This window comes from Astatotilapia calliptera, chromosome 20, assembly GCF_964374335.1.
Source record: "Astatotilapia calliptera chromosome 20, fAstCal68.1, whole genome shotgun sequence".
NCBI lineage: Eukaryota > Metazoa > Chordata > Actinopteri > Cichliformes > Cichlidae > Astatotilapia > Astatotilapia calliptera.
Genome location: NC_137441.1, coordinates 21,422,711 through 21,450,260, shown reverse-complemented (window position 1 = coordinate 21,450,260; position 27,550 = coordinate 21,422,711). Strand labels below are relative to the sequence as shown.

The 27,550-nt window shown below is 42.9% G+C and overlaps 2 protein-coding genes across 4 annotated transcripts in view; both read left to right on the top strand.

The window, feature by feature from the left end:
* The first annotated feature begins 569 nt into the window (after positions 1-569).
* On the top strand, positions 570-25,389 carry arfgef2 (ADP-ribosylation factor guanine nucleotide-exchange factor 2 (brefeldin A-inhibited)). 2 transcript variants are annotated; one of them, XM_026154156.2, is made up of 39 exons: positions 570-907; positions 3,264-3,294; positions 4,527-4,650; positions 6,368-6,514; positions 7,282-7,461; positions 8,309-8,618; positions 8,733-8,870; positions 8,992-9,119; positions 9,519-9,652; positions 10,070-10,304; positions 10,462-10,561; positions 10,936-11,075; positions 11,483-11,591; positions 11,681-11,870; positions 11,998-12,109; positions 12,199-12,404; positions 12,548-12,632; positions 13,754-13,925; positions 14,030-14,181; positions 14,731-14,859; positions 15,009-15,167; positions 15,286-15,433; positions 15,573-15,669; positions 15,755-15,795; positions 15,898-16,067; positions 16,873-17,024; positions 17,220-17,392; positions 17,562-17,722; positions 17,831-17,961; positions 18,743-18,872; positions 18,983-19,118; positions 20,665-20,803; positions 20,956-21,013; positions 21,213-21,321; positions 21,429-21,568; positions 21,934-22,102; positions 22,400-22,538; positions 22,973-23,090; positions 23,803-25,389. In XM_026154156.2, the coding sequence occupies exons 1-39, from the start codon at positions 739-741 to the stop codon at positions 23,971-23,973; spliced, it is 5,532 nt and encodes a 1,843-aa protein (XP_026009941.1). In that variant the 5' UTR covers positions 570-738; the 3' UTR covers positions 23,974-25,389. The 2 variants fall into 2 exon arrangements, with proteins under 2 accessions (XP_026009941.1, XP_080151510.1); XM_080295384.1 differs by having other exon boundaries at positions 14,000-14,181.
* Positions 25,390-26,108: 719 nt separating this feature from the next.
* The window catches only part of bcl2l1 (BCL2 like 1), a 30,156-nt gene continuing 28,714 nt past the window's right edge, over positions 26,109-27,550 (top strand). The window contains exon 1 of one of the 2 annotated variants that reach the window (XM_080295385.1): positions 26,109-26,291. The gene's annotated coding sequence lies outside the window, so the exon portion shown is untranslated. Of the gene's footprint in view, positions 26,292-27,273; positions 27,415-27,550 lie in introns of those variants that run through there. The other variant, XM_026154157.2, reaches the window with a different exon arrangement.

The following is a 27,550-nucleotide window of genomic DNA, read 5'->3' as shown; positions in this document are numbered from 1 at the left end:
CTGATTGGAGGAACTGGATAAAATATAAAATAAACTAATATGTAGCAATAGTCAGTGGTTGGATTTTGTTGCGGCCTAAATCAAGGTTATGGAAGCTGGGGGGTCTGTCTACAAATAAAAACTGTTACAAGTGGCTGAATTTTTAACCAATTTGCAAGCAGGTCTTATTAAAAATTCAGTTGCTGTTACATCCTGCTTGGTTCTTGTTCCCTCCTGTGCTGCTCCAATTTAAAAAAAAAAAAAAAAAAAAAATCCTGAAGATGCCACTGACCTGCTTTTCAGGTAGTATGTGCGGTAGATGAACTGAGTAGCATTCATATAAATACTTTGTGGAGTTTGGGCGCCATCTGCAGGATATTCCAGGACGTGAGCGAGCTTAATATTCAACATTAAAATGAGTATTTTAACTTAAGTTACAGAACTCGAAGTCTTTGAAAACGGAATGTTTATCATTTATTATGTCTGATTCGAACAATATACATTTTTCTTCCATTGATATAACTCTATTTAACTAGGTTTGAGCGATTACCTGAGGTGCCGTTGTCAAAATCCACACAGCTGAGAATCACGTGATGTGACATGACGTGTACCCAGCATGGCGGCGCTGAGTTGAGGTAGCAGCTCTACTGGACGTACTGTGATAGCCTGGTTTTCATTAGCTTTTCCTTGTCACCTGCTAATTCGCAGGACCAGGCCGAAGATGACGGCCTGAGAGAGGAGCGGCAACAAGATCGAGAGATGCAACAACACCGGCCACCGCAGCAGCAGCAGTACTCGCAGTCGAAGGCAGAAAACAGCAAAACCAAGAGCATGTTTCTGTCCAGGGCGCTGGAGAAAATCCTCTCGGATAAGGAGGTGAAGAGGAGCCAGCACAGCCAGCTGCGTAAAGCCTGCCAGGTGGCGCTAGGTAAGTGGGTTTGTTATGAACATTGGCTCGCCGAGCCTTATGTTTCTGTCGCGTTTCATTGAAACATTTCGCTCTGAGGTCTGCCTTTATGGTAGAGATACCCAGTTAGCTAGCGTTAGCAACTGAATGGCCTTTATCGCCTGTTTGGTTCCCCGTTGATGTTTACAGACATATAATTATGTGTTGACACCATTCTCACTCCCAATTATAACCTTTGTTATGTTGATATCCGGCCACAGCCGCATTCTAAACGGGCATCGGCAGGGTAACATGCTAACGTAGCTAACTGACGTTAGCTAGTTGTAGCTAGGTTAGCTAGTTAAACAGACCAATCCCTGTGTTGTACGTAGCACTGTCAACTAGCCAGACAGCCTGGTCCGGCTCTACACGCACACACGCTACCTAACTCCAGGATATTCTGACGTTCGTTCTTTTCCATTCAACCCAGTCACAGATAGTGTTGCACACGCCGAGCTGTTTACTTAATTACGGCACTGCTGTGTGTATTTCAGCTCAGACTGCTCTGCCTGTTTGTGTGACAGTCAGCGACCAGTGTCTTATTGGACTTAAAGACATTAAAAGCTGCCCGGAGTGTGGTGTTGCTTTCTAAGGTGCTTGTCTCTGTCGGGTTTTTTTTTTGTTAGATCATTGAGAAATTGGGGAAACAACTTGTGCCACAATATTAGGGTGCAGGCAGTTTAAGGACGTGTTTGAGTGGTGGTGGGCGAGGCGGGGCTGCTCTGTGTGCTCTCTGTCCGTGTTTGACTCTCATATGTGACACTTGAACACAACACGTGTTCCCTCAACGCCTCACGGCTGTGTTTAGTGTGTTCCCGATATTCAGTCAATGTGGCCTTAGGCAAGTCTCATGAATACCTCAGTTTATTCTCCCTCACTGCCACAAATACCTTGTTCAGAAAGCTAAGCTGTCTTGCATTAGTTTATACAGTACTGTGCAAAAGTCTCGAGCCACCCCTCATTTCTTTATGTTTTGCATGGGAAATGGGTGCAGCAATTTATTTAAACTTACACAAACATAAATAAAAACTACAGGATATAAGGTGGAAACAGAGTTTGTGCAACTCTCATGAGCTTAAAAGTCACTATTTGCTATGACCATCTTTATTTTTCCACGCTCTCTCAACTCTCTTAGACGAGCTTTCTTGGCATTTCTCTAACCAGTCTTTGGGAATAATTGTCCAGGCTTCTTGAAGCGTATTCCTAAGCTCTTCTTTGGATGTTGGCTGCCTTTTGATCTCTTCTCTGTCAAGATCATCCCACATTCCGAAAATAATGTTTAGGTCGGGTTTTGTGGAGGCCAGTCTGTGACTGATAGTGTTCCATTGTTTGTTTTTCTGTCCTGATATGGGTAATTTGGCAGCCTTTTCCACTTAAACCAATTCTAATGAGGCTTCAGCAAACAGTAGGTGGATTAACTGAAGGGTTGGGGTCAGGTGTATCTCTCAGGTCTTGTGTCAGGTCTGTGCTGCAATTTCTCATTTTCTTAAGGACATTATTGTCAGATACTGTTTATTTTTTAGCCCTCCCACTTCTTTTGTCCTCTACTTGTCAACTTTCCTCAAATCCTTTAAGGACACAATGCACAACATGGTGAAATATGCAAAGTTTTTGGGTTATAGTTCTGTGGGAATTCCATTGTTGGTGCAATAATTCTTTATGTCTGTCAAACTGTGGTATCATTGGCATTTTTCATAGATTCCCCTAAAGAAATGAAAACAAATTGTGTTTTTGGTCCAATTTAAAACCGGTTCTTTGCTAAGTTGTCATGTGTAGACAAAAAGCTAGTTCATCCCTTGAGTTAGGTGCCTTCTTATGCTTGAATAAGTCACTGGTCAGTGTTAAGTGTCTTAACAAACAAAGGGTTCAGTGGTGGCTCAAAACTTTTGCACGGTACTGTATTTAATGATGAACTAGGTATGCTGAAAGAGACGAACGTTGTCAGCAGCAGCCACGTGACTAAAAAAGCGTGTGAGTATTATTCATACCTTTTTATATATTTATGTGTAGTACTAATTTATACACTTTGGAGGAATGAACTGGCCTCACATCACATTCTTACTGTGTGAAAAGGAAGGAGAATCACATGTTTTTGTCACCATTTAAAGTATATTAGTCTAGAATAGTGATTATGACATTTGTAGTGAGTGTTGCACATACTAATTTCCTGTGTGTAGCATATAATGCTACTACAATTTATGCTCAACTTAGTAACCCCTGGATCAAGAGTCACACTTATGTGCTGCGGCACGCAGCGGTGTGGTGTGGTGTGGCAGCAGTGTGCTGCAGAGCGTTCAGACCTCAGTAACATTTAATCTCCTGTGCTTTCCTCTAACAGATGAAATCAAGGAAGAATTGGAGAAACAAAAGTGAGTATTCCTAAATACAAAGCTTTCTTTTTCTCTGAAAGTTTTTTTCCTTCTTCTTGGTATTTTGGGTAAGAACTTGAAATAAGGATTGCTTGTGAATTTCATTGTGATTTGACTGCAATAGTAGGACTGCTTGTAAACAATGTATTTAAAAAATCTATTCCTTATGGTAAAAAGGCAACACATCAAATGTTAAAAGATGACATTTTATTGAAAGAAATATGGGAAGTGACCAGTTGTTTTCCAGTTTTTGCTTGGTACAGACTTTCAGCTCCTCAGTTGTTCAGGATTAATCCAACTGCACTCCATCATTTTGAAAAATAACCTCCACATTGATTGATCAGATCACAGGATGGTTTACTATTTTGTCCTGTTTGTCTCAAAGTAGCTCAGCCAACATTTCTGTTTTACTTTCTGGAAAAGCCTGCAGCCATGTTCATTTTCAAAAAGAGTCCATGTTGTGATTTCCACTGCAGGATTTCTGACCTACAAGGTCACAGCAATTTAATATTGTTGCTAACAGACTTCTTTGGATTCTTTGAATCTGTTGTTAATATTTTGCACTGTAGACGAGAAAATCCATAAAGAAACGTTTACTTTAATTTAGCAGTAAATACGTGGAGCATTGGATCTCCCTCTGTATTTACTTTTAAATGAATCAGCCTTTGTGGGATCCTGTCTTTATACCTAATCAGTTTACTTATTGCAGTTAACACAATTACTCCATCAGGGAAGTTTTTTTCTAAAGATCTGTGGAACTTGTCCAGTCCTTTAATGGCTCCGTCTCAGTTTATTGAAACATATTGCTGACATGAAATTCAGAGCAAGGGTGTGTTGGGACAACAAATAAAATCCTTGTTGTGTGTTTGATATGATGTCTTTTTTGCAGCTTTTTTTAAATATAGAGTTTGAATGATTTAGAAATCATTGCATTCTATTTTTATTTAGATTATGGGATAGTGTTTGCAATGCAATGTGCCTTCTGCCGTAGACGAGCCACCTGTTCGACTGAATGTCGTTGTGCTGTGAGAGTTCTGGACTATGATAATAGGACTGCAGAATAAGAGATTTGACATAACATTTGAATTATTCACATAATCTGTGTCATTATCATGAAGTTGAGGATCTCCAGCTTACACAGCTTACACTCTATACATTGCTTGTATAGAAATCTGCTCTTGATGCAGCTTTGCCAGGTCTCTCAGCTGTTTGCTCTCCTTTCCTTCCTCCAGGGATGGTACCGTGGTCCCGCCCAGAGCCAACTACATCGAGGCTGATAAATATGTGCTGCCTTTTGAGTTGGCGTGTCAGTCTAAGTCCCCCCGGATAGTTAGCACCTCTTTGGATTGTCTGCAGGTTAAAGTTCACTCTCTCTCGCACACTCACACACACAAACACCTGTCACTCTCACTCTTCTTGTGCTTATGCATTCAGTAAGTAAAACACAGCAAGGTTTTTTTAATGATTATATAACCCAACTGGAGGTTGCAAGGTAAAATCTTGAAACACCTGTCTGACATTTACGCAGAACAATGGCTCTGCATTCCACGCACACATGCACATGTGCCACGGAGATGGCATGGTATTTGTATAGCGCTTTTACTAGTCTCTAAGGACCCCAAAGCGCTTTACAGAACCAGTCATCCACCCATTCACACATACATTCACACACTGGTGATGGCAAGCTACATTGTAGCCACAGCCACCCTGGCTACAATGGCGAGGCTGCCGGACACTGGCGCCACCGGGCCCTCTGACCACCAGTAGGCAACGGGTGAAGTGTCTCGCCCAAGGACACAACGACCGAGACTGTCCAAGCCGGGGCTCGAACTCCCAAGGCGAACTCCCAACTCTTGAGCCACAATCAGAGATGTCAGGAGATTTTCATAGTAGCTACACTTGTATTGTTGTGCCAGCTGTAACCTGTGAAGTACGTTTACTCTGCTTTTGTGGAACAAAGGTACTGACTTGCAACAGCCTAAGCAAGCAAACACAGACTTCCTTTCTTTTTCTTTTTCTTTAAACTTGTTATGTGCTCTGAGTTATTGAGGTGCTAACATCATGTGAGGTATTTGGGCTCATGGTTGTGTCCAAAATATGACCCTTCACTCGTACACTGCTCGTACATACTGAGGTTTACTGCTTATTGATCAGTAACACAGGTTCTTAATTGCTACATTCAAATTAAATTGTGGACAGTAACGTGTAGATATAGAAGTGCTTAATGAACACAGACAGATTTTGAGAGAGAAAGGCATTTTGCTAGATAAACTGGTACTTTATTGATCCCAGGGGAAATTCCAGATTCTCCACAGCTCACATTTGACACAGGATCTCTGATCTATATTTATATATAGTTTAGAGTTCAAAGTGTGTGTAGATCTCTTTCAGTTGTAAACATTCATAGCTTCAGTCATTTTCAAATGTATTTGGAGCGTTACTGAGGAAAGGATGAACAGACCTGGGTTGATGTCTGTTCATCCGTCCATATACCAGTGGTTTGTATAAAGAGGTGGCTACATAAAGGTCCATATAGGGATCGAACTGTTCAATTCATGATAAATTAATGGTTAAATGAGAGATGGATAGATGGATATGTCTGCATTACAGAGCGACGCGCTATATCTACCTATTGGCAACCCAATTGATGGGGTAACGTTGTAGTTTTGGTGTTTTTGGTATTTAGAAAAAAAAGACAGTAGGAAAAAAGTAGATTTTGAAAACAAATAATTATCATTTCTAGCACAACTGCACTTCGTGCTTTCATAATAAATGATTAAATCCGTTTGTGAATATTTTAATCATTTAGCAAAAGAAAAACTACATTCGTTTGTGCCCCGCTGTCAGGATAGATTTTTAAATTCCACAATTTTCTTTTTTTTTTCTTTTATTTGTCTTTAGTTCAGTTTTTCATTTATATTTGCATACTATTTCAATGAGTCCTTGCACCCATTTCCCAATGAGGGGTGGCTCAAGACTTTTGGACAACACTGTATCCAAAAGGGGAATAACACTAACTCTAGCATTCCACACCCTGCCGCCCTGACCCACACACTCTCTCTCGCCACTGCAGAAGCTGATTGCTTACGGCCACATCACAGGCAACGCTCCGGACAGCAGAACTCCTGGGAAGAGGCTGATCGACCGACTGGTGGAAACCATCTGCAACTGCTTCCAGGGACCACAAACCGATGAGGGAGTCCAGCTACAGATCATCAAGGTATACCCAGTGCTTCACCTCACATCTGGCAGCCTTCAGATCATCCAGCTGTCGTTTTTGTTGTTTACTAACATGTCAGAGCCCAGACCGCCAAGCTCAAAGGCTTCTTTCTCTATGCTGTGTCTCTAATGTGAGTTAGGAGTAAGAGAGGATTGGTTATTGAGGTAAAACTGCAGACACATTTGTGTCTTCATCATTTCAGGATCAAAGAAAAGACAAAGATGAATAGAATACCTGCTGTTCCAAGTTTCCCCTAGCTTATTTAAACACTGTCAGATGTCTGTCATTATATTTTTTAAACTTATGTATCTGGACCGTTGTTATAGGAAAGATGATGTCAGCTCACCCATGATATGTCACACATCATTTTATATTTTCTCATCTTTCTTAATATTTGCGTTTTAGATGGTAGGTTATCATTGCTGCTGCTTGTTGAGGTTCCGCCCACCTCCTGAAATAAACATCCTGGTTGGTCATAAAGGACAAAGTCTACTGTAAGAAGGAATCTGTTTCATCACTGTTGACAAAAGGTTTATAGGACAGATTATCAGCATCTGTTTGCATAAACTGTAGAAGGAGCCTTGACCGTCATTACAGCCCATTTACACTGATCAAGTGAAACTGCCTTTAAAGATTTTAATTCTGCACCAAATATGGAGGAGACGAGTAGAGAAGCTGTAGTAGGGAAGTCCAGCGATGATTCAGCAGCATGGTCTGAATAAGACATCCTGTGTGATAAGTCTCAACTTCCTCTTCTGTCTGTGCAGGCCCTGCTGACAACGGTCACCTCCCCGCACATTGAGATCCACGAGGGCACAGTCCTCCTCACCGTCAGGACCTGCTACAACATCTACCTGGCCAGCCGCAACCTCATCAACCAGACCACGGCCAAGGCCACCCTCACCCAGATGCTCAACGTTATCTTCACCCGCATGGAAAACCAGGCTGTCAGTCTAACACTGTTACAAAGCGCTGCTGCTCATCATAAAACAGTTGCAGCCTGAAGTTCTAATCTTATTGTTCAAAAAGTAAAGTCTCTGTTAAACAGTGTAGGGCACTGTGTGCTTGCTTAAAGGATCACTGTACTGATTAGTGTTGGATTCACTGAAAATAAGTCATCATCACAGTTTTAATTATAGAAGCCTCAGCCTTACCTGCAGTAGTAACCAGAGTCCGTACAGTTAAGCCATGTGTACCTAATGAGCTGTAAACAGCTGTAACCTTGTCCTGTCTCAGGCAGGAACAGTAATTAGTCTGTAATAATTAGCTTCCAATTAGCTGCTCATTGGACAGGAAATTATATAGCACTTTTCTGGCCTTATTGACCACTCAAAGCACTTCAGACTACAAGCCACAGTGTAGAGTATTTTATTTATCCACTTTAACTACCTCAGATCCATTAAACTGCAGTCACAGGGAGAACATGAAAACTGAGCGCAGCCAGGAGATTTGAACATGGTCGCTGTGAGGGGACGGCGCAAACCGCTACACCACTGTACTGGCCAGAAAAACACGACCAAGACTTATACCATTACCCAAGCATTCATTTGTCCTACTTGTGGCAGACAGACAAAATAAACAATAAATATGAATATTAAATATATATATATAAATAAATAAAATGTCACATCTACTTTGATAACACTACATTCAATGCATTTAGACTCGACCACCTGAGACTGTTGCAACAGTTACTCTGTGTCAAAATGTCTAAATGTCTTAGCTTATCCAACCCGAGGATTGATAAGCTTGTGTAACTATAGGGAGTCCCTTCATCGTCTCCCTCCTCCACAGGCTTTGGAGGCTCAGGAGCAGGAGAAGGAGCGCCTACGTTTGCCCCAGCAAAATCCATCTCCTGTCCCAAGCAGCCGGAGGTCTGGCTCCCCCCGGTCTGACCATACGTCAACTCCTGAGCCACAGAACTCCCCATCCCCGGCAGCGAGTACTCCAGATCTCACCACCAATACCAGCAGCTCCACACACCCATCTCCAGCCCCTGATCTGGACCAGGACCAAGAGCCAGACACACCGTCAGTCAATGGAGAAGTCGAGAGTGAAAATACTCCACCTAATGGAGAAGCAGAGCAGGTCACACCATCAACAGGTTTGTGTAATAAAAGTCAAATCTAAGAAGCACTTCAAGAAAATCCTCAATGATTCAAACAGATTAGCTTCTTGAACCTTTGAATCTATAAATTCAGTTATCTCTTTATGTCAGATTCAGTGTTTGAGGAGGAGGGTGCTGAGACTTCTCCCACAGCAGCTCAGCAAGGTGACGAAGGGGACAAACCAGAGAGCAACTCGAACCCAGCAGAGAAGGGAGAGCAACAGCCAACACAGACCCATGTTGGAGCAGGTGGGATACTCCTCTAATATTCCTATTCTCTTTTTAGTGTATCCTGCATCTTCTGTTCTTCACAGTCTGCTCAGTTGTCATTGCAATGACCTGAAAACGTCTGTTCTGGCTTCTTCTCCAGGAGGCGAGCACCCACCGCACCCTGCCACCGAGCAGACAGAGGTGGCTCCCCCCAGAGTCAGAACAGAAGGTCAGCAGATGAATGGTATCATCGAGGACCGGTCTTCACTGTCCTCCACAGACATGCTGGTGAGCAGTGTCAGTGTCATCAGATGTTCATTAGTAGTGTGCAGTCTCGCTTAAAATCCGAGTGAATAGCATATTTCTTAATTCAGGAAAAAAAGTTAAGCAGTGTGACTGAAACAAACTAAATCGGAACCTCCATGTGTGCATTTACATCTTCTTAAAGCTTCTTGGGCCCTTTTCTCGACTTTGGGATTTTATTATGTTTCAGTTCGATTCTGCTTTTGGAGCTTTGTTTTAAAGTTGTTCCCTAAATGAAGCTATCATTTAAAACATTAATGTAGCATCTTGTGCTCTGCTTTGAGCCTCTTTTAGTATATAAAGGCTTGAGGCTAGACCAATTAGAGATTTTGTTGCCTTTAAGGTATGGTATAGAGTGTGATTAACTCTCTTCATCTGTCTCAGGATGCTGAGGGCCTGCAGGGACCCCACAACGCTGCTCGCTTCTCTCACATCCTGCAAAAAGATGCATTTCTGGTGTTCCGCTCTCTGTGTAAGCTTTCCATGAAGCCCCTTGCTGATGGCCCTCCAGACCCAAAGTGAGTCATTTTTATGACTTGACTGACATTGTCACATAATATTTTAACTTAACCTGGATGCTTGATTATGAATTTTAAGTTTATGTAATCCCCATGATGATATCATTAGATCCCCTGCCCTGACACTTTATTTAGCATCTACTTGCCACACTGTAGTTTGCCCAGAAAAATATCACCGCCTCTGGCTTCTGCAGAGTGAACTTACCCTTTTCCATCCTGCTGTGACCCTGTCTTCTCTAATTACTGTAACATTAGTTGCTGGGCCAGTCAGTGTGAATAGGGCAGAGTAAAATGAGCCCAGGTAGATTAAAGAGAAGGCGTCCTAGCCTTTATCAAATACCAGGTTGAGATGAACCCCTAAACTATACATCGTTTACGTGTATGAACTTGTGTCTTTACCCTTCCTCTAATCTGCAGGTCTCATGAGTTGCGGTCCAAGATTGTCTCCTTGCAGCTGCTGCTCTCCGTGCTGCAGGGCGCCGGGCCAGTGTTTCGCACCCACGAGATGTTTGTGAATGCCATCAAGCAGTATCTGTGTGTGGCACTGTCCAAAAATGGCGTCTCCTCTGTACCTGAGGTCTTCGAACTCTCATTGGCCATCTTCCTCACCCTGCTTTCCCACTTCAAAGTCCACTTGAAGATGCAGATTGAGGTAAAACACTTGGATAGTAATATGCATTGTCTCCTGGATTGAGTCGATTGGCACAAAAAATCTTCATTTAAAAGTTAATTTAATCACCTTGAAGGACATTTGTCCACAGCAGGTGCTATATCTTTAAAGCCTGAGTATCTCATTCTCCTCGATTCAGGTGTTTTTCCGAGAGATCTTTTTGACCATCCTGGAGACGTCGACCAGCTCCTTTGAGCACAAGTGGATGGTTATCCAGACGCTAACACGCATCTGTGCAGGTACAGGTCCACTGATACAAGTTCATTATACTTAAGTTCTATGACTAAGATGTAGTTGAAAGTCGCTTATTAACAAGAGCACAGGCTTGACATTTCTGTAACTGCAGAGAGCAGTAGGAAGTGGTAGCAGAAATGCAAGTCTCAAAATAGCCTTGATAAATGATGATTTGCCATTCTCTGGGTTTTTGTTACCTTTTCATCAAATGCAGAAATTTAGCTGCTATTTCAGTTGGCACTAATGAATTTAGCACAGCATTAGTTTAAGCATTTTATTGTAGCGAGGGGTTGCTCAAGGCAGTCCAGAATTTTTCAAGACATATGACATAAAAACCTTTTTGAAATGTTTTTCTTAATTCGTTTTGCCTTTCTCCCAGATGCTCAGTGTGTTGTTGACATATATGTAAACTACGACTGTGACCTGAATGCTGCCAACATTTTTGAGCGTCTTGTCAATGATCTGTCCAAGATCGCTCAGGGCAGGAGTGGTCAGGAGCTCGGGATGACACCCCTGCAGGTATGTGTGCACTGTGTTGCATTTCATTAGGATAATCTGTGCCAAAGTAGGATCTCTCTGCTTAGCAACACCTGAGTGTTTCAGAGTTATGTTTAACAGCCTAGTTATTAAAAATTGTAGTTGTAAGGAGGCAGAGCCATAGTGTTATTAGAGAAGAAGGATGTAGCCCATAGATGGCACCCATGGCGATGTAATGGATCAAGTGAAAAGTAGGGTCAGTTTCTCAAAGACTGTATTCACAGCTTGATTTGTCCCCTGCTGGCCATTAGTAAAATTGCAGGTATTTCAGACCCAGAAGCTTTATCCTCTGGACTTGGGTGTGTCCGGTCTATAGGATTTAGCTATAGCATTGCAGGCCATATTATATGAGCGTGTGACCATAATCATGAGCTTGTATTGTTCCACAGGAGCTGAGTCTACGTAAAAAGGGTTTGGAGTGTCTGGTGTCCATCCTTAAATGTATGGTGGAGTGGAGCAAAGACATGTATGTCAATCCAAACCTTCAAGCTAACTTGGGTAAGTGTTTTTTCCAAAGTGAATGTAGTAATAATGAAAATCAGAGTGGGTAGTTTAGATGCATTTATTCTTGTGCGTTGGGTTTGCAGGTCAGGAGCATCCGTCTGATAGCGAGGGGGCCGAGCTGAAGCTCCCAGAGCAGCTGGCGGGACGTCGGGACAGCATCAGCTCGCTGGATTCTACCATCTCTTCCAGTGTTGCTGTATCCCAGGCAGACCACCCAGAGCAGTACGAGGTCATAAAACAGCAGAAGGACATCATTGAGCACGGCATTGAACTGTGAGCTCTTTTTCTCAGCCTGCTTGTGGTTTAACATGCGAATGGACCTGCGTGCAATGTTTGCACTTCCCCTTGTTCTTGTCCACTCAAAAGTTTTGTTGATTTTTTTTATTTTATTTTCCTGCAGCTTCAACAAGAAGCCAAAGCGTGGTATCCAGTACCTGCAGGATCAGGGCATGCTGGGTCCTAAAGCTGAGGATATCGCCCAGTTCCTCCACCAGGAAGACAGACTGGACACAGTGAGGGTTACACAGATTTACAGACTTGCACACTTATTGCTGCATTCTTAATTCAAGTTAGTAAATCCCCATCGTCTGTGCATCCACAGACGCAGGTAGGCGAGTTCCTGGGAGAGAACATCAAGTTCAACAAAGAAGTGATGTACTGCTACGTGGACCAGCTGGATTTCTGTGGCCGGGACTTTGTCTCTGCACTTAGGATGTTCTTGGAAGGCTTCAGGCTGCCAGGGGAGGCCCAGAAGATCGACAGGCTGATGGAGAAGTTTGCTGCTCGGTACCTGGAGTGTAACCAGGGGTAAGAGCCACTGTTTCCTACTACTGTCACGGGTTGCTGTCAATATATTTGTGCTTGAAAGATTTACTTCTGTTTATTTCTGGAGTTTGCATTTAAATAGAACAGAGCAACCACTAAATGTTGGTATGCGTCCTCCTTTGCAGACAAACTCTGTTTGCCAGTGCCGACACTGCGTACGTGCTGGCATACTCAATCATTATGCTCACCACAGACCTGCATAGTCCTCAGGTGAGAACTGTTGATTCTTTTTGTGTCCTTGCACTCATATTATCACCAGTCATTGTCACACAGTCAATTTAACTGCTTGTGGTAAATGTTCATTAAGGACTTGGATCCCTTGTGTAGGCACTGAGGAGTAAGAGACAGTTTTGTGTTGTTGTTTATTGAAGGACAGCAAGGTTATCTGTGGAGAAAATGGAAGAAAAGAAGCATTACTCAACATTTTTAACATGTTATCAGGATTCAAAGCACAGAGGATCATGACCAGATTTTAAAACTCAAGCAAGCTGTCACTGTGAGCTGTCCCATCAAGCAGAGCCCAATCCTTTAGCTCGCAGAGCTCCGTTGTGTCATTGTAGTAGCATCATTCAAATGAATGTGGGTGCTGTGCCAGGCAGTGTCTGGTTTAATGCTGCCTTCATTAAATAGCTACCGCCCCAAATTATTGCTGCTGACAGACCGCCGTAACAGAGGAAACTAGGTTTGAAATTTAAACTCTGAGAGAAGCAGGCGAGAAATATGGTGTGCAGTGATGCATGCAGACTGAAGACTGAGAGCCAGAGACTGTAATACAGCATCAGACAAAGAAAACAAAGGTGTATTGTGTTTCCTGCAGAATCTGCTATAACTTACTCTTTTTTTTTTTTTTTAAATACCCTAATTGCAGACGAAAAAGTTATTTTTTTTAACTTCAGCCATAAACAGTCCACCACAGTGTAATCACTAAAACGTAATATTGTTTAAAATATACAATAAGGTTCTATTATTTCGAGTTTCAAGTTTTTCAGTCACTCTGTTGATCTGACATTCTGACTATTTAATGTTTTCTTATAGATATTCTCTAACTGGATGATCATTCTTAAAGTATCTTTTGCACTAATATTCAGACTGAATCTTTAGAAAGCACTTCCTCTAAGGTCACTGCTTCCAGATATGTATATGATGAAACTTGTTCATTTACATGAAAATTATTTTTGATGTTACATTTTAGTAACCGGTGACAGGCTTTGCAAATGTTCCCTGAAAAGTAGAAATAGTCTGTTCTTGTTAAGTTCTGTTTATATGCAATTAGATGTTCCTTTTAATGAATCCCTTCCTACTGTCTGCCCTGATCTTCTTTGTTTACATAGGTGAAGAACAAAATGACAAAAGAGCAGTACATTAAGATGAACCGAGGTATTAATGACAGTAAGGACCTGCCAGAGGAGTATCTGTCCTCCATATATGATGAAATTGCAGGCAAGAAGATAGCCATGAAGGAGAGCAAAGAGTTTTCAATCACTCCAAAGTCCACCAAGCAGAGTAAGTACTCCAGGATTACTCACCAAAATAGTAGAAACAGTAGTGACGCTTTATTGTTGTGCATTTTTAATCAGTCAGAAACATTAAAGTCGACCTTCCATCAGGTGTGGCCAGTGAGAAGCAGCGTCGTTTGCTCTACAACATGGAGATGGAACAGATGGCGAAGACCGCCAAAGCTCTAATGGAGGCGGTCAGCCATGCTCAGGCGCCCTTCTTCAGTGCTACACACCTGGAGCACGTCAGGCCCATGTTTAAGGTATTTCTAATTGATTCCTCATTTGCATAACCAAGGAAAAGTTGTCGTGTTGTTCTTGCTCAGTGGGAATATTCATTCAAGCATTCACATGCTGAGTTAGGAAATGAAATGTGGAACAGTTGACTTATAACATCAGCCAAAGCCAATCTAATCAATAAAGAATGAAGTTCCATGATTGCACTGAAAGTGTGCACAGCGAAGGTAGCACCGGTGGTACAATGCAAAATGCTCAGTGAGGTGAAAGGCCTAATTAACAAAAATGAAGCTTTAATGAAAACATCAGTCATCTGGACTGAGAATGTTCAATAAAGACACAAAAATTGTTTGTTGAAGCGCATTGTCATTACTGTGACCTAGCAGAAAACCAGATTTCAACCATCTTTCCGTGCTGATTCTTGCCAGATTTATATTTAACACCTTAAATTATATCAGACGATGCCCTGGAGCATTGGCACTAATATTGCAACTAGGATGAGGACTGTGAAATTAATAACAAGTAAGAAACTGATACAACTTGTAAAATGAGATGATACTTTGTGTGTGTTCCAGCTGGCATGGACCCCACTGCTGGCTGCATTCAGCGTGGGCCTGCAGGACTGCGACGACCCTGAGGTAGCATCACTGTGTCTGGAGGGCATTCGGTGTGCCATCAGGATCGCATGCATCTTCAGTATGCAGGTCTGCTCATGTTTACACACAGTTTGTAGAAAACTGTTCCAACTGGTTATATTTCACGTATGATCATATCTCTAATATTTCCTTTGGAAGCAATTCAGTGCAGGCAGCGTGAAAACACGAGTATGTGTTCACTCCCTTTCTGTCTGCAGTTGGAGCGAGATGCGTACGTTCAGGCTTTGGCCAGATTCACCCTCCTGACAGCCAGTTCCAGCATCACAGAGATGAAGCAGAAGAACATTGACACTATTAAGACTCTGATCACTGTGGCCCACACTGATGGAAACTACCTGGGCAACTCCTGGCATGAGGTGCGAATTAAAATTTCTTAACAAGCGACAGATGTAATTTAATGTCTGCATGTAGGCTGTTTCTTCGTAAATGTCTCTATAATGGTGTATTTTTATTGTTTTAATGCCTGTTTTGTAGATCTTGAGGTGTATTAGTCAGCTGGAGCTTGCCCAGTTGATTGGGACAGGGGTGAAGACGCGCTACATCTCAGGGGTGGTCCGGGACAGGGAAGGTGGCATCAAAGGCTTACCCTCCGGCACAGAGGAGTTCATGCCCCTGGGCCTGGGTAGGATACAATGGATTATGTAGAACATATGCTGCATTCAAACTGGGTCTTTAAAACATATTTTGGTGTGTCTATGGGCTGCCTGTGCGTGCGTGTGTGTGTATATATAAGTATGTGTTAAATGTCTTTGTTGTTGCAGGTAACCTGGTGGGAAGTCAAGATAAGAGACAAATGGCTCATATTCAGGAGTCAGTAGGAGAGACCAGCTCTCAGAGTGTGGTGGTAGCTGTAGACAGGTGAGTCAGAGTCTTCAGACACTGCACACACACATCATTTGTCCATTATAACGATTGAATGTTAAAACTACTTTGATGTTTGCAGGATCTTTACTGGTTCCACCAGATTAGATGGAAATGCCATCGGTGAGTGTGTCTTACTTTGCTGTGTAAATGATCCCCGTTTGGTTTTTCATGTTTGATGTAAAGAAAGTAATTCAAAGCACCTTCCCATTTAATTGTTTCCAGTGGACTTTGTGCGGTGGCTGTGTGCGGTGTCCATGGACGAGCTGGCCTCGGCACACCAGCCAAGGATGTTCAGCCTGCAGAAGATTGTGGAAATCTCCTACTACAACATGAACCGCATCAGGCTGCAGTGGTCCAGAATTTGGCAGGTCATAGGTGACCACTTCAACAAGGTCAGTGTCGCAAAGCATCCACAGAGCTGGAATTTCAAAATGTTTATCAAGTGCAGAGCCTTAAGGCTTGTCTTGAAGTGTCCTTTGGGTGGTGCTGCCATCATTCTGTGCACCGCCTTTTGTCCTGTATTGAACCCTTGATGACACAAATTTATTACCGCCACAGTTCTTGTTGTTTGCCTGCAAATTTTGTGTATCTACAGAATGTGCCGACAATGACGTTGTCTTTCGGTAGGACGGTTTTCAAGACTGACATTTGTCATTAATGACACTATGCACTGATATTACCCCCTAATCTCAGTCATTATATTAAGATCTGTTGCTTCAGAGTTGCACTCACAGCCACTTTATTAGGTACACCTGTTCAGTTGCTCGTTAATGCAAATAGCTAGGCAATCTCATGGCAGCAACTCAGTGGATTTAGATAACCCGCCGACATTCACAGCATCAGAATGGGAAGAAAGGTGATTTTAAGTGGCTTTCAGCAGGGCATTGTTGATGATGCCAGACAGCGTGGTCTCTAGGGTTTACGCTGAAAAAGAGGAAAATGTCCAGTGAGCGGTAGTTCTCTGGGTAAAAATGCCTTGATGATGATGATGTCAACGGTCAGAAAATGACCAGAGTAACTCAAACGTAACCACTTGCTACAACCGAGGTTTGCAGCAGAGCATCTCTAAATGCTCAACACATGAGACCTTGAAGTAGGTGGGTTCAGCAGCAGGTGCCAGTCCTGTCGTGTTTGCCACCATCAGTATTTTTGTAAAACAGAACTGAACTGATAGCTATCTATGGTGTGTCCTTGTAGGTGGGCTGTAACCCTAATGAGGATGTTGCCATCTTTGCTGTGGACTCACTAAGACAGCTGTCCATGAAGTTCTTGGAGAAGGGAGAGCTGGCTAACTTCCGTTTCCAGAAAGATTTCCTGAGGCCTTTTGAGCACATCATGAAGAAAAACAGGTAGCGAATGCTTCTATGGAGTCATGTGAAACTGTACTTTCTCGTTTTCATAAAAGGTTATTGAAGTAAGAAGGGTTCAGAGTGGTTTACATGAACCTCTTATATTCATCAGATATTATGGATAAAAGAGGAGTAGCAGTTTGCTTACTTGCTGTGAGGCTAACAGCTCTAACCCCCCCCCCCCCCCCCCCTCAGATCCCCCACTATCAGAGACATGGTGATCAGGTGTGTGGCTCAGATGGTAAACTCCCAGGCGGCAAACATCCGTTCAGGCTGGAAGAACATCTTCTCAGTGTTTCATCAGGCAGCGTCGGACCATGATGAGACTATAGTGGAGTTGGCCTTCCAGACCACTGGCCACATTGTCTGTGAGTATGTTTACTCAATAATAATAACAAGGTAGCAGGATGTTAACCATCCAAGTGCTCATCTGACAGAGACATGAGGTGTAAGTGCTGCTTTGACTTTAGTTGGAGAAGAGGGATTTCAGATCAGGACCTTATCATTCTTACTTTGCATGCTTTTGTCTTTTATCAGTGAACACCTTCCGGGAGCACTTTGCAGCTGCTATCGACTCCTTCCAGGATGCAGTGAAGTGCCTGTCAGAGTTTGTGTGCAATGCGGCTTTTCCTGACACCAGCATGGAGGCCATCAGACTCATCCGACACTGTGCTAAATACGTCTCTGACAGACCACAGGTGCTCACCGCCCGAGCTGGGAAAACACCAGTTTTGGTTCTTGACTCTGTTGTTTTATTTTTCCTTTTTTCCCCTCATTTCTTGACTTCCTGCTGTGTCCATGTGCAGGCCCTGAGGGAATACACGAGTGACGACATGAATGTTGCCCCTGGCGACCGGGTTTGGGTTCGCGGCTGGTTCCCTATCCTGTTTGAACTTTCTTGCATCATCAACCGCTGCAAGCTGGATGTCCGCACCAGGTCGTAGAGTTTGACCCAACTATAAAACGCACCCATAAATCTGTGCAGAGATCATGAAGATAAAATGCTCACTTTAACTCGACACCGAGCCCAGTCATACAAAAAAGAAAAAGAAAAAATTAATATAGCTGGCTGTTTTTCAGTGGTTACAATGCAATACTCTGTGTGCTAGTTGCTAAGGAAACAAGGCTTTTCACAGTCATACATTTTCCAAATGGTAAACAAATATAGACGAAAAATACAGTGCTCAGGGTGTAACGCACAGCTAACAGATCCACCCCAAACCTCCAGGAGTCAGAGCTGAATACTCGCTCTTTGGGCTTACAAAAACACACAAGACACTGCCAGGATTGTCACATGAATACAGACAAACCTTGAAGTCTATCGGGTACTTTTCTTTCTTTTTTAAATAACCAAATAAACATAGAGCCTCATTCCACCAATGACTTCTATTCTTTCGATAACTTGAGCCTACCAGTGAACAATACCCACACAGTTTTCAAGTAATGTGATGAAACATGAAGGAACACATGTGACTGTCAGACTGTCCATCAGATGGAGGTCATATATTTGCAAAGTACTTTAGATGTATAAATAAATGCTAAATGGAACAAACCAAGCCAAGTATTATTCTTTCTGTCACACTGCAGACCTTTACATAAAGACTCACAATGTTGGATCAGCTGTTTTAATGCATCTTTTGCACTTTATAGACAGTAACAGTTCTGTTCTGGTTGCGCCATGATGCAGTAAAACTGACGTTTACCGTTTCTCCCGACAGAGGTCTCACAGTCATGTTTGAGATTATGAAGAGTTACGGTCACACCTTCGAGAAGCACTGGTGGCACGACCTCTTCCGAATTGTCTTTCGCATCTTCGACAACATGAAGCTTCCCGAACAGCAGACAGAGGTCAGTGCTGTGTGTGATTTCAGCTGTTCAGCTATTTATGTACAGAGGAATTAAAGCAATAAAAAAAGTAAAAAAACAAAAACCCCTGCTCCTCTATTGTTTGCTTCCAGAAAACTGAGTGGATGACGACAACGTGTAACCATGCCCTGTATGCCATCTGTGACGTGTTCACACAGTTTTATGAGCCTCTCAGTGAAATCCTACTGGCTGACATTTTCACCCAACTCCAGTGGTGTGTCAGGCAAGGTAGGTGTTCATCATAGTCATCGCTCATTACACGCCTCTGTCCTGACAAACAACCTTTAAATGAGGCAGAGCGCTAACACCTGTTCTATTTTAGGTGTACAGGCTGGTGTCCTGATGATATATCTCACATGTTGGAAGAATACTAAGCGGTCAGAACATCTCTGCCCTCTGAAACAACATTTATTTTCTTTGGATTATTTTATTGATGAGGAAAAAAACTCTCCTAAAGCATACAAATACCAATCCATCTTCCAAGTTTTATCAACCATTTAAGAGTCACAAGGGGGCTGCAGCTTATCCCAGCTGTCATAGAGCGGCAGGGGGAACATTAATGAGTTGAACCTGTTTGGTTTGTCAGTATTATCCCCACCCTAAACTCCAACTAACTGAGAGTTCTGGGACTACACCCATAAAAATATAAAATTTTCAAGCTCTTCTACTCATGTACCTCTGCAAACGTTTCCAATAAGCTACCATCTCTGTCCAATTGATAGTTAGTAAACATCATCTGTTTCTGACCTGACCTTCAGGTCAACAGTGGTTACTTGTGATCAGAGCCAGGTCCAGCTGCAACCAGTAATGAGTTCTACTGTTAAAGTTCTGAGTTCTCCTGAACAGTAGAAAAGACACAAGGTGTATTTTGGCCACACCAACACAATCTCCATTCACTATGTGCCACTTGTTCATCAGATTAGGTTCCCTGTCTCTGTTCTCTTCCCTATGATTAAAATTTACCTTGAAGGGATTGCTGCTTTTTGGGAAATAGTGTTGGGATAGTGGTTAGCACTGTGGACACATAACAAAGTCAGTGGTTCAAGTCAGGGCAGTGGAGTTTGCATGTTCTCCCTGTGTCTCTGTGGGGGGTTCAGTGACATGCAGTTAGCGAGGACTGTCAAGACTGTAGCCTGCTTCTCACCCTACAGCAGCTGGGATAGACTGTCCAGAAATCCCGCGACCCAGAATTGGATAAGTGGAAGAGGATGGCTAGCAGTTTCAACTTAACAGGGATACAGTAGACTTTACAGAGGCATAAAGTGTAAAGGGTCAGAGTAGGACTTGCAGAAAGATGCCTGAAAACTAGCAGAGCTGCTGAAAGGCATCCATAGGTGCCAAAGAGAGTCTGCAAATCACATGGTTTTGAATTAATATAGTTTTGCGTTTTTTTTTTTCTCTCTAATGGACAGAGACTCAGAATTTTATGTTCTCAGCCCAGAGTTAGAGCAGGTGATATTTCAGTTATGTGTATGAACATGAATAAATGAAATAAAAGTGAGTCTTCTTTTTTGTATTTTTTTATTTATTTATTTATTTTTTATTAAAGAAAACTCATAAAAATGGTGGCACATAAAGAGGTGAGATGCAAACAAAGCTCCCCAGCCAGGCTCAAACTACAGTTGTCAACCTCTTAGGCCGCACAGGTTCACCTTGGAGCGGGCAGAATTTTCTCCTCAGTTTTTACTTCATGCACAGCTTTAAGGTTTTGACAGGCAGCGCACCAGTGTGTGTGAAGCACATGCGTTCTGAAGTTGTTCTGTCTTTTCTGCAGACAACGAGCAGCTGGCTCGGTCCGGGACAAACTGCCTGGAGAACCTGGTGATCCTGAATGGGGAGAAGTTCAGCCCTGAGGTGTGGGACATCACATGCTCCTGTATGCTGGAGATCTTCCAAAACACCAGCCCTCAAGCGTGAGTGCTGGTCCTCTATACTCAAGTTCAGTTGAAGTGTCAAAGATGGCATCACTGAGTTAATGGGGATTCACAACTTGGTGTATGTAAAAGTTACTCTTGTGTTTATGCTGTCACATGTTTGTGGTTTTTTGTTTTGCTTTCCAAACCAGTTTGTTGACTTGGCGACCGGCTGGACAGGATGAGGAAGCAGCTGACGCAAAACACTTTGTAAGAGGAAACAAAAAACCTCATCAAGTTCACCCTGTGACTAAACGATGACTATGCACAGCAGCAGCTCTGCGCATGCTTCATACAGTTTACTTTTAACCAATGAAAAGAACTCTCCTTTACACACAGTTTCCACTAAATCAGACACTAACCTGTGTCTGTGTTCATGGTGTATTTTGTCGCTCCTGTACATTTCCAGGATGCTGATTTCGACACTCAGTCACAGAGCAGCTACGACCGAGCGCTCTCCGAGAGAGGACACAGCCAGATGTCCAGTGACGACACCTGGAAAGGCAGAAGCAATGCCAGTGAGCACACGAGCGCATGCTTTTTTTATTCAATCTGTAAAATGAATAATCGCAGCATGAATTCCAGTGCTCATATCTCCACACCTTTATACTTTTCTCTGCTGCAGGAGTTTCAGACCAGAGGCTGTTTGCAGGCCTGCTGATCAAATGTGTCGTGCAGCTTGAATTAATACAGACCGTGGACAACATTGTCTTCTACCCAGCCACCAGCAAGAAGGAGGATGCTGATAATATGGCTGCTGCGCAGGTAAAGCTTGGCACCTCACCCACTCTATCAATGTGTCACTTTTTGGCGTAATCACAAAATCATAACCCGGAATGAGCTGAAGAGGTGAACCAAAGAAAAGAGAGTGAAAATGCATTACTGCTCTTCACCTTTACAATTTTAATATAAGGTGGAGCAGCCACAGACAAATGTTTCAGGAAAAAAATTGTTTTGTTAAAAATTTGTAGTTAGCTCGAATTCATCCAATTAAGTGTCTACGTAGTCCCAGATGGTTTCAGTAGGCCGCCAGTGGCCTAGGGACAAGAAATGACCAGTGTCCCCTTGTACAGCCTTATTTTTAAAACTATTATAAAATCATATATGCTAAAGTCTTTTCCTCCTGCCAGCGGGATGCTCTGGAGGAGTCGGAGGCTGAGTCGGGTCCAGATCAGGGCATGTACAGACACATGACGTCCGCACACCTCTTCAAGCTGCTGGACTGCCTGCTGGAGTCACACACCTTTGCTAAGGACTTCAACTCCAATAACGAACAGAGGACGGCACTCTGGAGGGCAGGTAAAAACCAAGGGAAAGCCCCCAGGATTCTCTGTCCTGTGCACGTTAGAGTTCAGAAGGTTCTTTGTTTATAGCTTTACATTAAATAGAGGAGAACTATCAGTAAATTGTGGGAAGAGTAATGTTATATCCAGCCCAGTGTTATTTTCACTTCCTTTGTTTGTTTGTTTTTGATAAACAATAGATATACAGAAAGGAAAGGCAGTGTGGAGGAAACCGTGATATGCAGTGAACACGTCTTAACTACAAGCCTCTGTTACTGCTTTAACAGCTGTCATCTCTCTGGTGACCTTTCAGGGTTTAAAGGGAAATCTAAGCCCAACTTACTGAAGCAGGAGACCAGCAGTCTGGCCTGCAGCCTCAGGATCTTGTTCAGGATGTACTCGGACCCTCAGCTGCAGGACTCGTGGCCTGACATCCAGACACGCCTGCTGCTGTGAGTGAAGCACTCTCCTGCACTTTCTCACAGTGTTTCCTGTGTGTCATCACCGGTTAAATGTTAAACCTTGGATAAATAAGCACCGAGTGTGTCACTGGCAGAAAGGGCAGCGCTGCTGTTTGTTCCTGTGTTTTGACACACAGCTCATACCTCATTATAAATTTATGAATGTACTCTGCGTGCGCATTTCGTGTAATATATTGGCACGCTAAAGCCGGGCACATATCACCTCGTCGTGTTTGTCGCTGTAAGAGATGACTCATGTATTGCATCAAGAACACACATGTGAGACGTTTATCATCATGATATAGCTGCTTCTACGATAAAGATGATGCGGATTGATAATCAGTTTCGTGTAGCAACGCTGATACTGACAGCTTTGTGTTTGTCATAATCGTCTATGTGCGTCTGTGTTGTGTCATCTCTCTCAGGGTGTGTAATGAAGCTCTGGGCTACTTCATCAGTCTGACCTCAGAGAGCCACAGAGAGGCTTGGAACAGCCTGCTGATGCTGCTGCTCACCAGGACTCTGCGGCTGCCCGATGACAAGGCAGGAACACACACACACACACACACACACACAGAGTACACCTCCAAATACACAATAGTAACAACTTGGGGAAAGAGTATTAGTAGTAGTTTAGTGTTAGATAAAGTATTTGTTCAGTAAAGCTTTACCTGTGCTACACTCCAACTCACGCTGCGTCCTCCCCACTGAATTGAATAACAATAAAAGTACAAAAAAAAATCAGTTCTTCCCAAGCAAAAATATGTTATTAGTTCAATCCTTTTGAATTCATGTCATTTTTGTGAGTACATATGAATTATGTATTTAGAGAATGTGCACAACGATTCATGGCAGCGCATGACTTGAGGTGCCTTTCCAGGTCATTTTAGACCAAAACCAGAACCGTGCAGCCACAAGTAGTAGGAAATGTTGGCGCCGTGCAGCCAGCCAACAAACCACTGCATCAACAAAAACTAGACCAGTATTGTTACAGTGGATTGGCCGGCACCGCTTTCTTATGCAATCCCTACTTTGCGTTTTGGGAAAGTTTCATAATTCCGTGAAATTGTTGTTAAAGGCAGGAAAAAACCAGGAACAAACATGCATCACTGTCGACATATTAATTAAACAGCCTGCTGTGAACGTAGTGGTCAGCAACCACCCCTCCTTTTGTATATTTTTCCAAATACACTTTTTTTTGGTTGGTTTTTTTGGTCATTTAGTCTTTAGTTAAATGTTCTCCTGTTTGTTCCAGTTCAAGCCTCACGCTTCCTGCTACTACCCCCACCTGTGTGAGATGATGCAGTTTGACCTGATCCCTGAGCTGCGGGCCGTCCTCAGGCGCTTCTTCCTGCGCATCGGCTCCGTCTTCCACATCGCTGCTGCTCATCCAGAGGGCGCGCCGGCCCGGACTCCCGCATCCTAAGAAGGCAGGTGAATAGGGAAACGGCGAGTGCTGGTGAGAAGGTGGACACAGCTCCCGAGAGACACTATACCTCTGATTGGATCGGATCACAGATGGCTGATAAAGACAAGCTTTCCTGCTGGGACTCTGCATTGAGTGTTCCTGTTTTTGGCTGCGCTCGGCAGCCAGAAACGCCTTCGCCCGGACCCCTGGCCGTCCTCTTTATCTCGGAAATGAACAGCACTGTGACCGGCACTCTCTGCTGACTGTAGTCATTTATCATCCCCCTGACTCTCATCTCGAAAAAACTGTAAACAAATAATTTATTGATATTATTGCAAACCCTTTCACAGATTTTGAGCGTTTTTTTTTCCTGCCTAATTTTTTAAATACTTTAAAACAAAAAGAAAAATGTCTATATGCTGAAAGGAAATGAAAAATCTCATTGAATTTGATTTCCTTGCATTTGTTCTAGTAAAAGATGAAATCTGGCCACCTGTGCCTGTTTGGGGAAAAGAAAAAAAGGTGATCTAATCAAAATAAGTTCCTTGTGTTAATGTCAATCCTGAAGCATTATTGAACTCTCATATCTGTGTTAATATCAAGGAGGTTGTTGAAAAGGCTGAACCTCACAGCTGCAGGAAAAACCCATCTGCGCCTCTTATAACACTATCAGCGTTCTTTAATTGGGAGATCTGTGTGACACGGCCATCCCGTCACGTTTGTCACCTCTTGCCTATCAATGAGATTTTACATATTTATTTGGCTCACTTTCTTTAGTTATTGTTTGGATAATTGCTGGTTTACAGTGTACGGATGGTTGATATACTGGCTGCTTCCCTCTGCTGTGCATTCCCTCGTGTGTTGACCCAGTCAGCCTTACACTGGGGTCGACTTCTCCTGGCTGTACAGTGGACTCATAAAACCTCCACACATCCATCAGTTGGACTAGAATACTAGAGTTGTCCATATCTTTATTTTTTACAGTGTGTTCAGGTATTAACATGACACAGTGTAACGACTTGCACTGGATGCCTAGAACTCCCTTTAGTGTTGACCCTCTTCCACATTAGTTTGACAGAGCAAAACCAAAACTTGCATCCACAGAGGCTCCAGCATCTCTGCATCCTGGATCATTTCGAGTTTGTTCCATGCCTTGTTTTTTAAAAGAAGGATGTATGTAATTATTTAAAGTGCATTTAAATATTTTTTGAAAAGCATTCCTTCCCTCGCAACTATGGATGTCTACTTCCCTAAATCTAGGGAATATATAAATATATATAAATATATACAGTAAATGAAAAAAAAAATACAGACTGTAAAGTTTTCAATGTAAGATACATAGAAATGAAAGTGATCTACGGTTCTATACATAATATTGTGATGTAATCTTCTAAGCATTTGGTGACGTAATCAATAAACCTGAGTTCTGATCTACTCCAGTGTCTGTTGCTGCAGTTTTAAAGCTGTTTAGAGGGTGACCAACACAGGTGGTACCACCTAACATTAAGCGCTGAGTTTGCTGACCTCCAGTTCTAATGGTAAGGGAAGCTGGTAATGCGGTGTGGAATGGAGTCGTCATTAAATTTGCTGTTATTGCACGTGCTTTTTATGATATGACCAAATAAAGCCAATTTAAACACTAAATGTTTTAAAACGTAGAAGTGTGTGGGTATATCAAGATGTCCACAGGGTGGCACTGCAATCAAACTGGTAGTCACCTTGAAGCCTGCTAGGCTTTGGGGTAACAAAGGTTACTATGGAGACCTCTCACGTCTTTTGTTATCTAAAGTGTAAAGATGCCTAACAGCTGCTACATGGGCCCTTTTATGAAAAACAAAAAACAAAGTAAAAAGAAATGAACCTTAAAGTTAATATGTAAACAATGAAATGTGTGATAGTTGCCATAAATAGTCGACTTAAATAATTTATGTCTGTGTGTCAGATGTGACGCTTCAGCAATACAACTAGCGCAGTTTTAGCAAGTTAGCGCTAATATTAGCCGGCTAGCGTTAGCTGATGCTTCCTACAAGCTAGCCTTGGCTAGCTCGTAGTTCACGCTGGGAAGCAACTCGAAAATCTCAGCGACACTGGCACGGCTCAGTTAATGCATTTGTGGCGGAGTGTTGACGTTAGAAAAAAGCAATGATCCCGCTAGTTGTAGTGAGGCTTGACTGGCACCGGTTACGTAGAAAGCGTAGCTGTGGGCGGATCTGCGGTAACCAGTAGCTGAGCTGGACCTCCTCCGCAAGACGGGCCAGCAATGACGGATAGGGTTGATCCAGCCGGGGTTTGGATTCTGAGCCACCAGACATGATTTTATGAAGACCACCCTACAAGTAAGAGTTCCTGCTCGATGTACAAGTGTAATTCTGATCCCTCTGCTGATGGCGTCGGTGAAATAACGTGAGGAGGAATGGCAGAGGGTGGATTTTCCTATCTGAATCCTGCGAGAGGAAAGAGGTCGACAGATTAGGGAAAAAACGCGCAGCGATACTTTCGTTCCCTCCACAAAGCTTTCGGGGTCAAATGTAATTCTGCTTTGTGCAAACTATACGTGTTCATTGTAGTAAAAGGGTTTGCCTCGGAAAATATATGTTTTTCAATCTTGCAGTCTGCGAATGTGCGACTACACGTATATGACAGTGACAGCCATGTTCACAAGCTGGCTACAGCCGCGTTAGTACAGGCGGAGCAGTCTCTGTCATAATGGCTTACTTAGGAATTTTAGTGTTGCAATGCTAATTGCGGGGGTGGTGTCGTCTATATAAAGCAGGGTGTTGTCGCAAAGTGGCATTTTTTCTAACGAGACGCGATTAAAGGTCTTGGAATGGAATTGTGTTGCGTTCACGGGATCCCCTACAGTTTTCATTAGAAACATCAAAATGTATGCGGAATACAGAGACAGAGTGGAGTTTATTTAAACTACGGTGAAAACCGGTACTTCAGGTTTGTTATTTATATGTAATTTATTGTGCTAAACGCGTTAAGGCAGATACATGAACAACTAGTGACAGTGCAAAGAAACGTCCCTTTCAATTGAATCGAATTGAAAAATGTAATAAATTGCATCGATCTTTCTAACGTGTTGTTAGCTGTTAACATTTAAAATATCTAACGCCTGGATTATCTCTAAGAGGTTACTGGAGCGAGTAATAGCATACGTGTACTGTTTTTAAGTCGTGCACGTACGAGAATTTTCGACACGATCGTGAACAGGCATCCATAAAAGCGTCGGTGTTACGCAATCGGGGGAGGGCTGTCCATGCAAAGAGAGGAGGGGGACGTAGGAGGATACGTGCAAATACAGTCCTGAGCACAAAGTACCTATCTTGTGTTCTGACAGCTTTTGTACACGTAAAGCGACAGACGGGCTTGTCTGACTGATTCGGGACGTTTTCACCGAGAGGATCCGTGTACGGAGAAGAGCACTCCCCCCGGGTTTGATATCAAGAGTTGCTGGTAAGACGCTCGGGAATGATCTTTAATTATTATATTTACATCTTTGACGGTGTTAAAACGCCACTTAATAATAAAAATGTAAATAATAATCAATATCCTGACGGTGGGGGAATTGACACAAGCTTTAAGTGCGCCA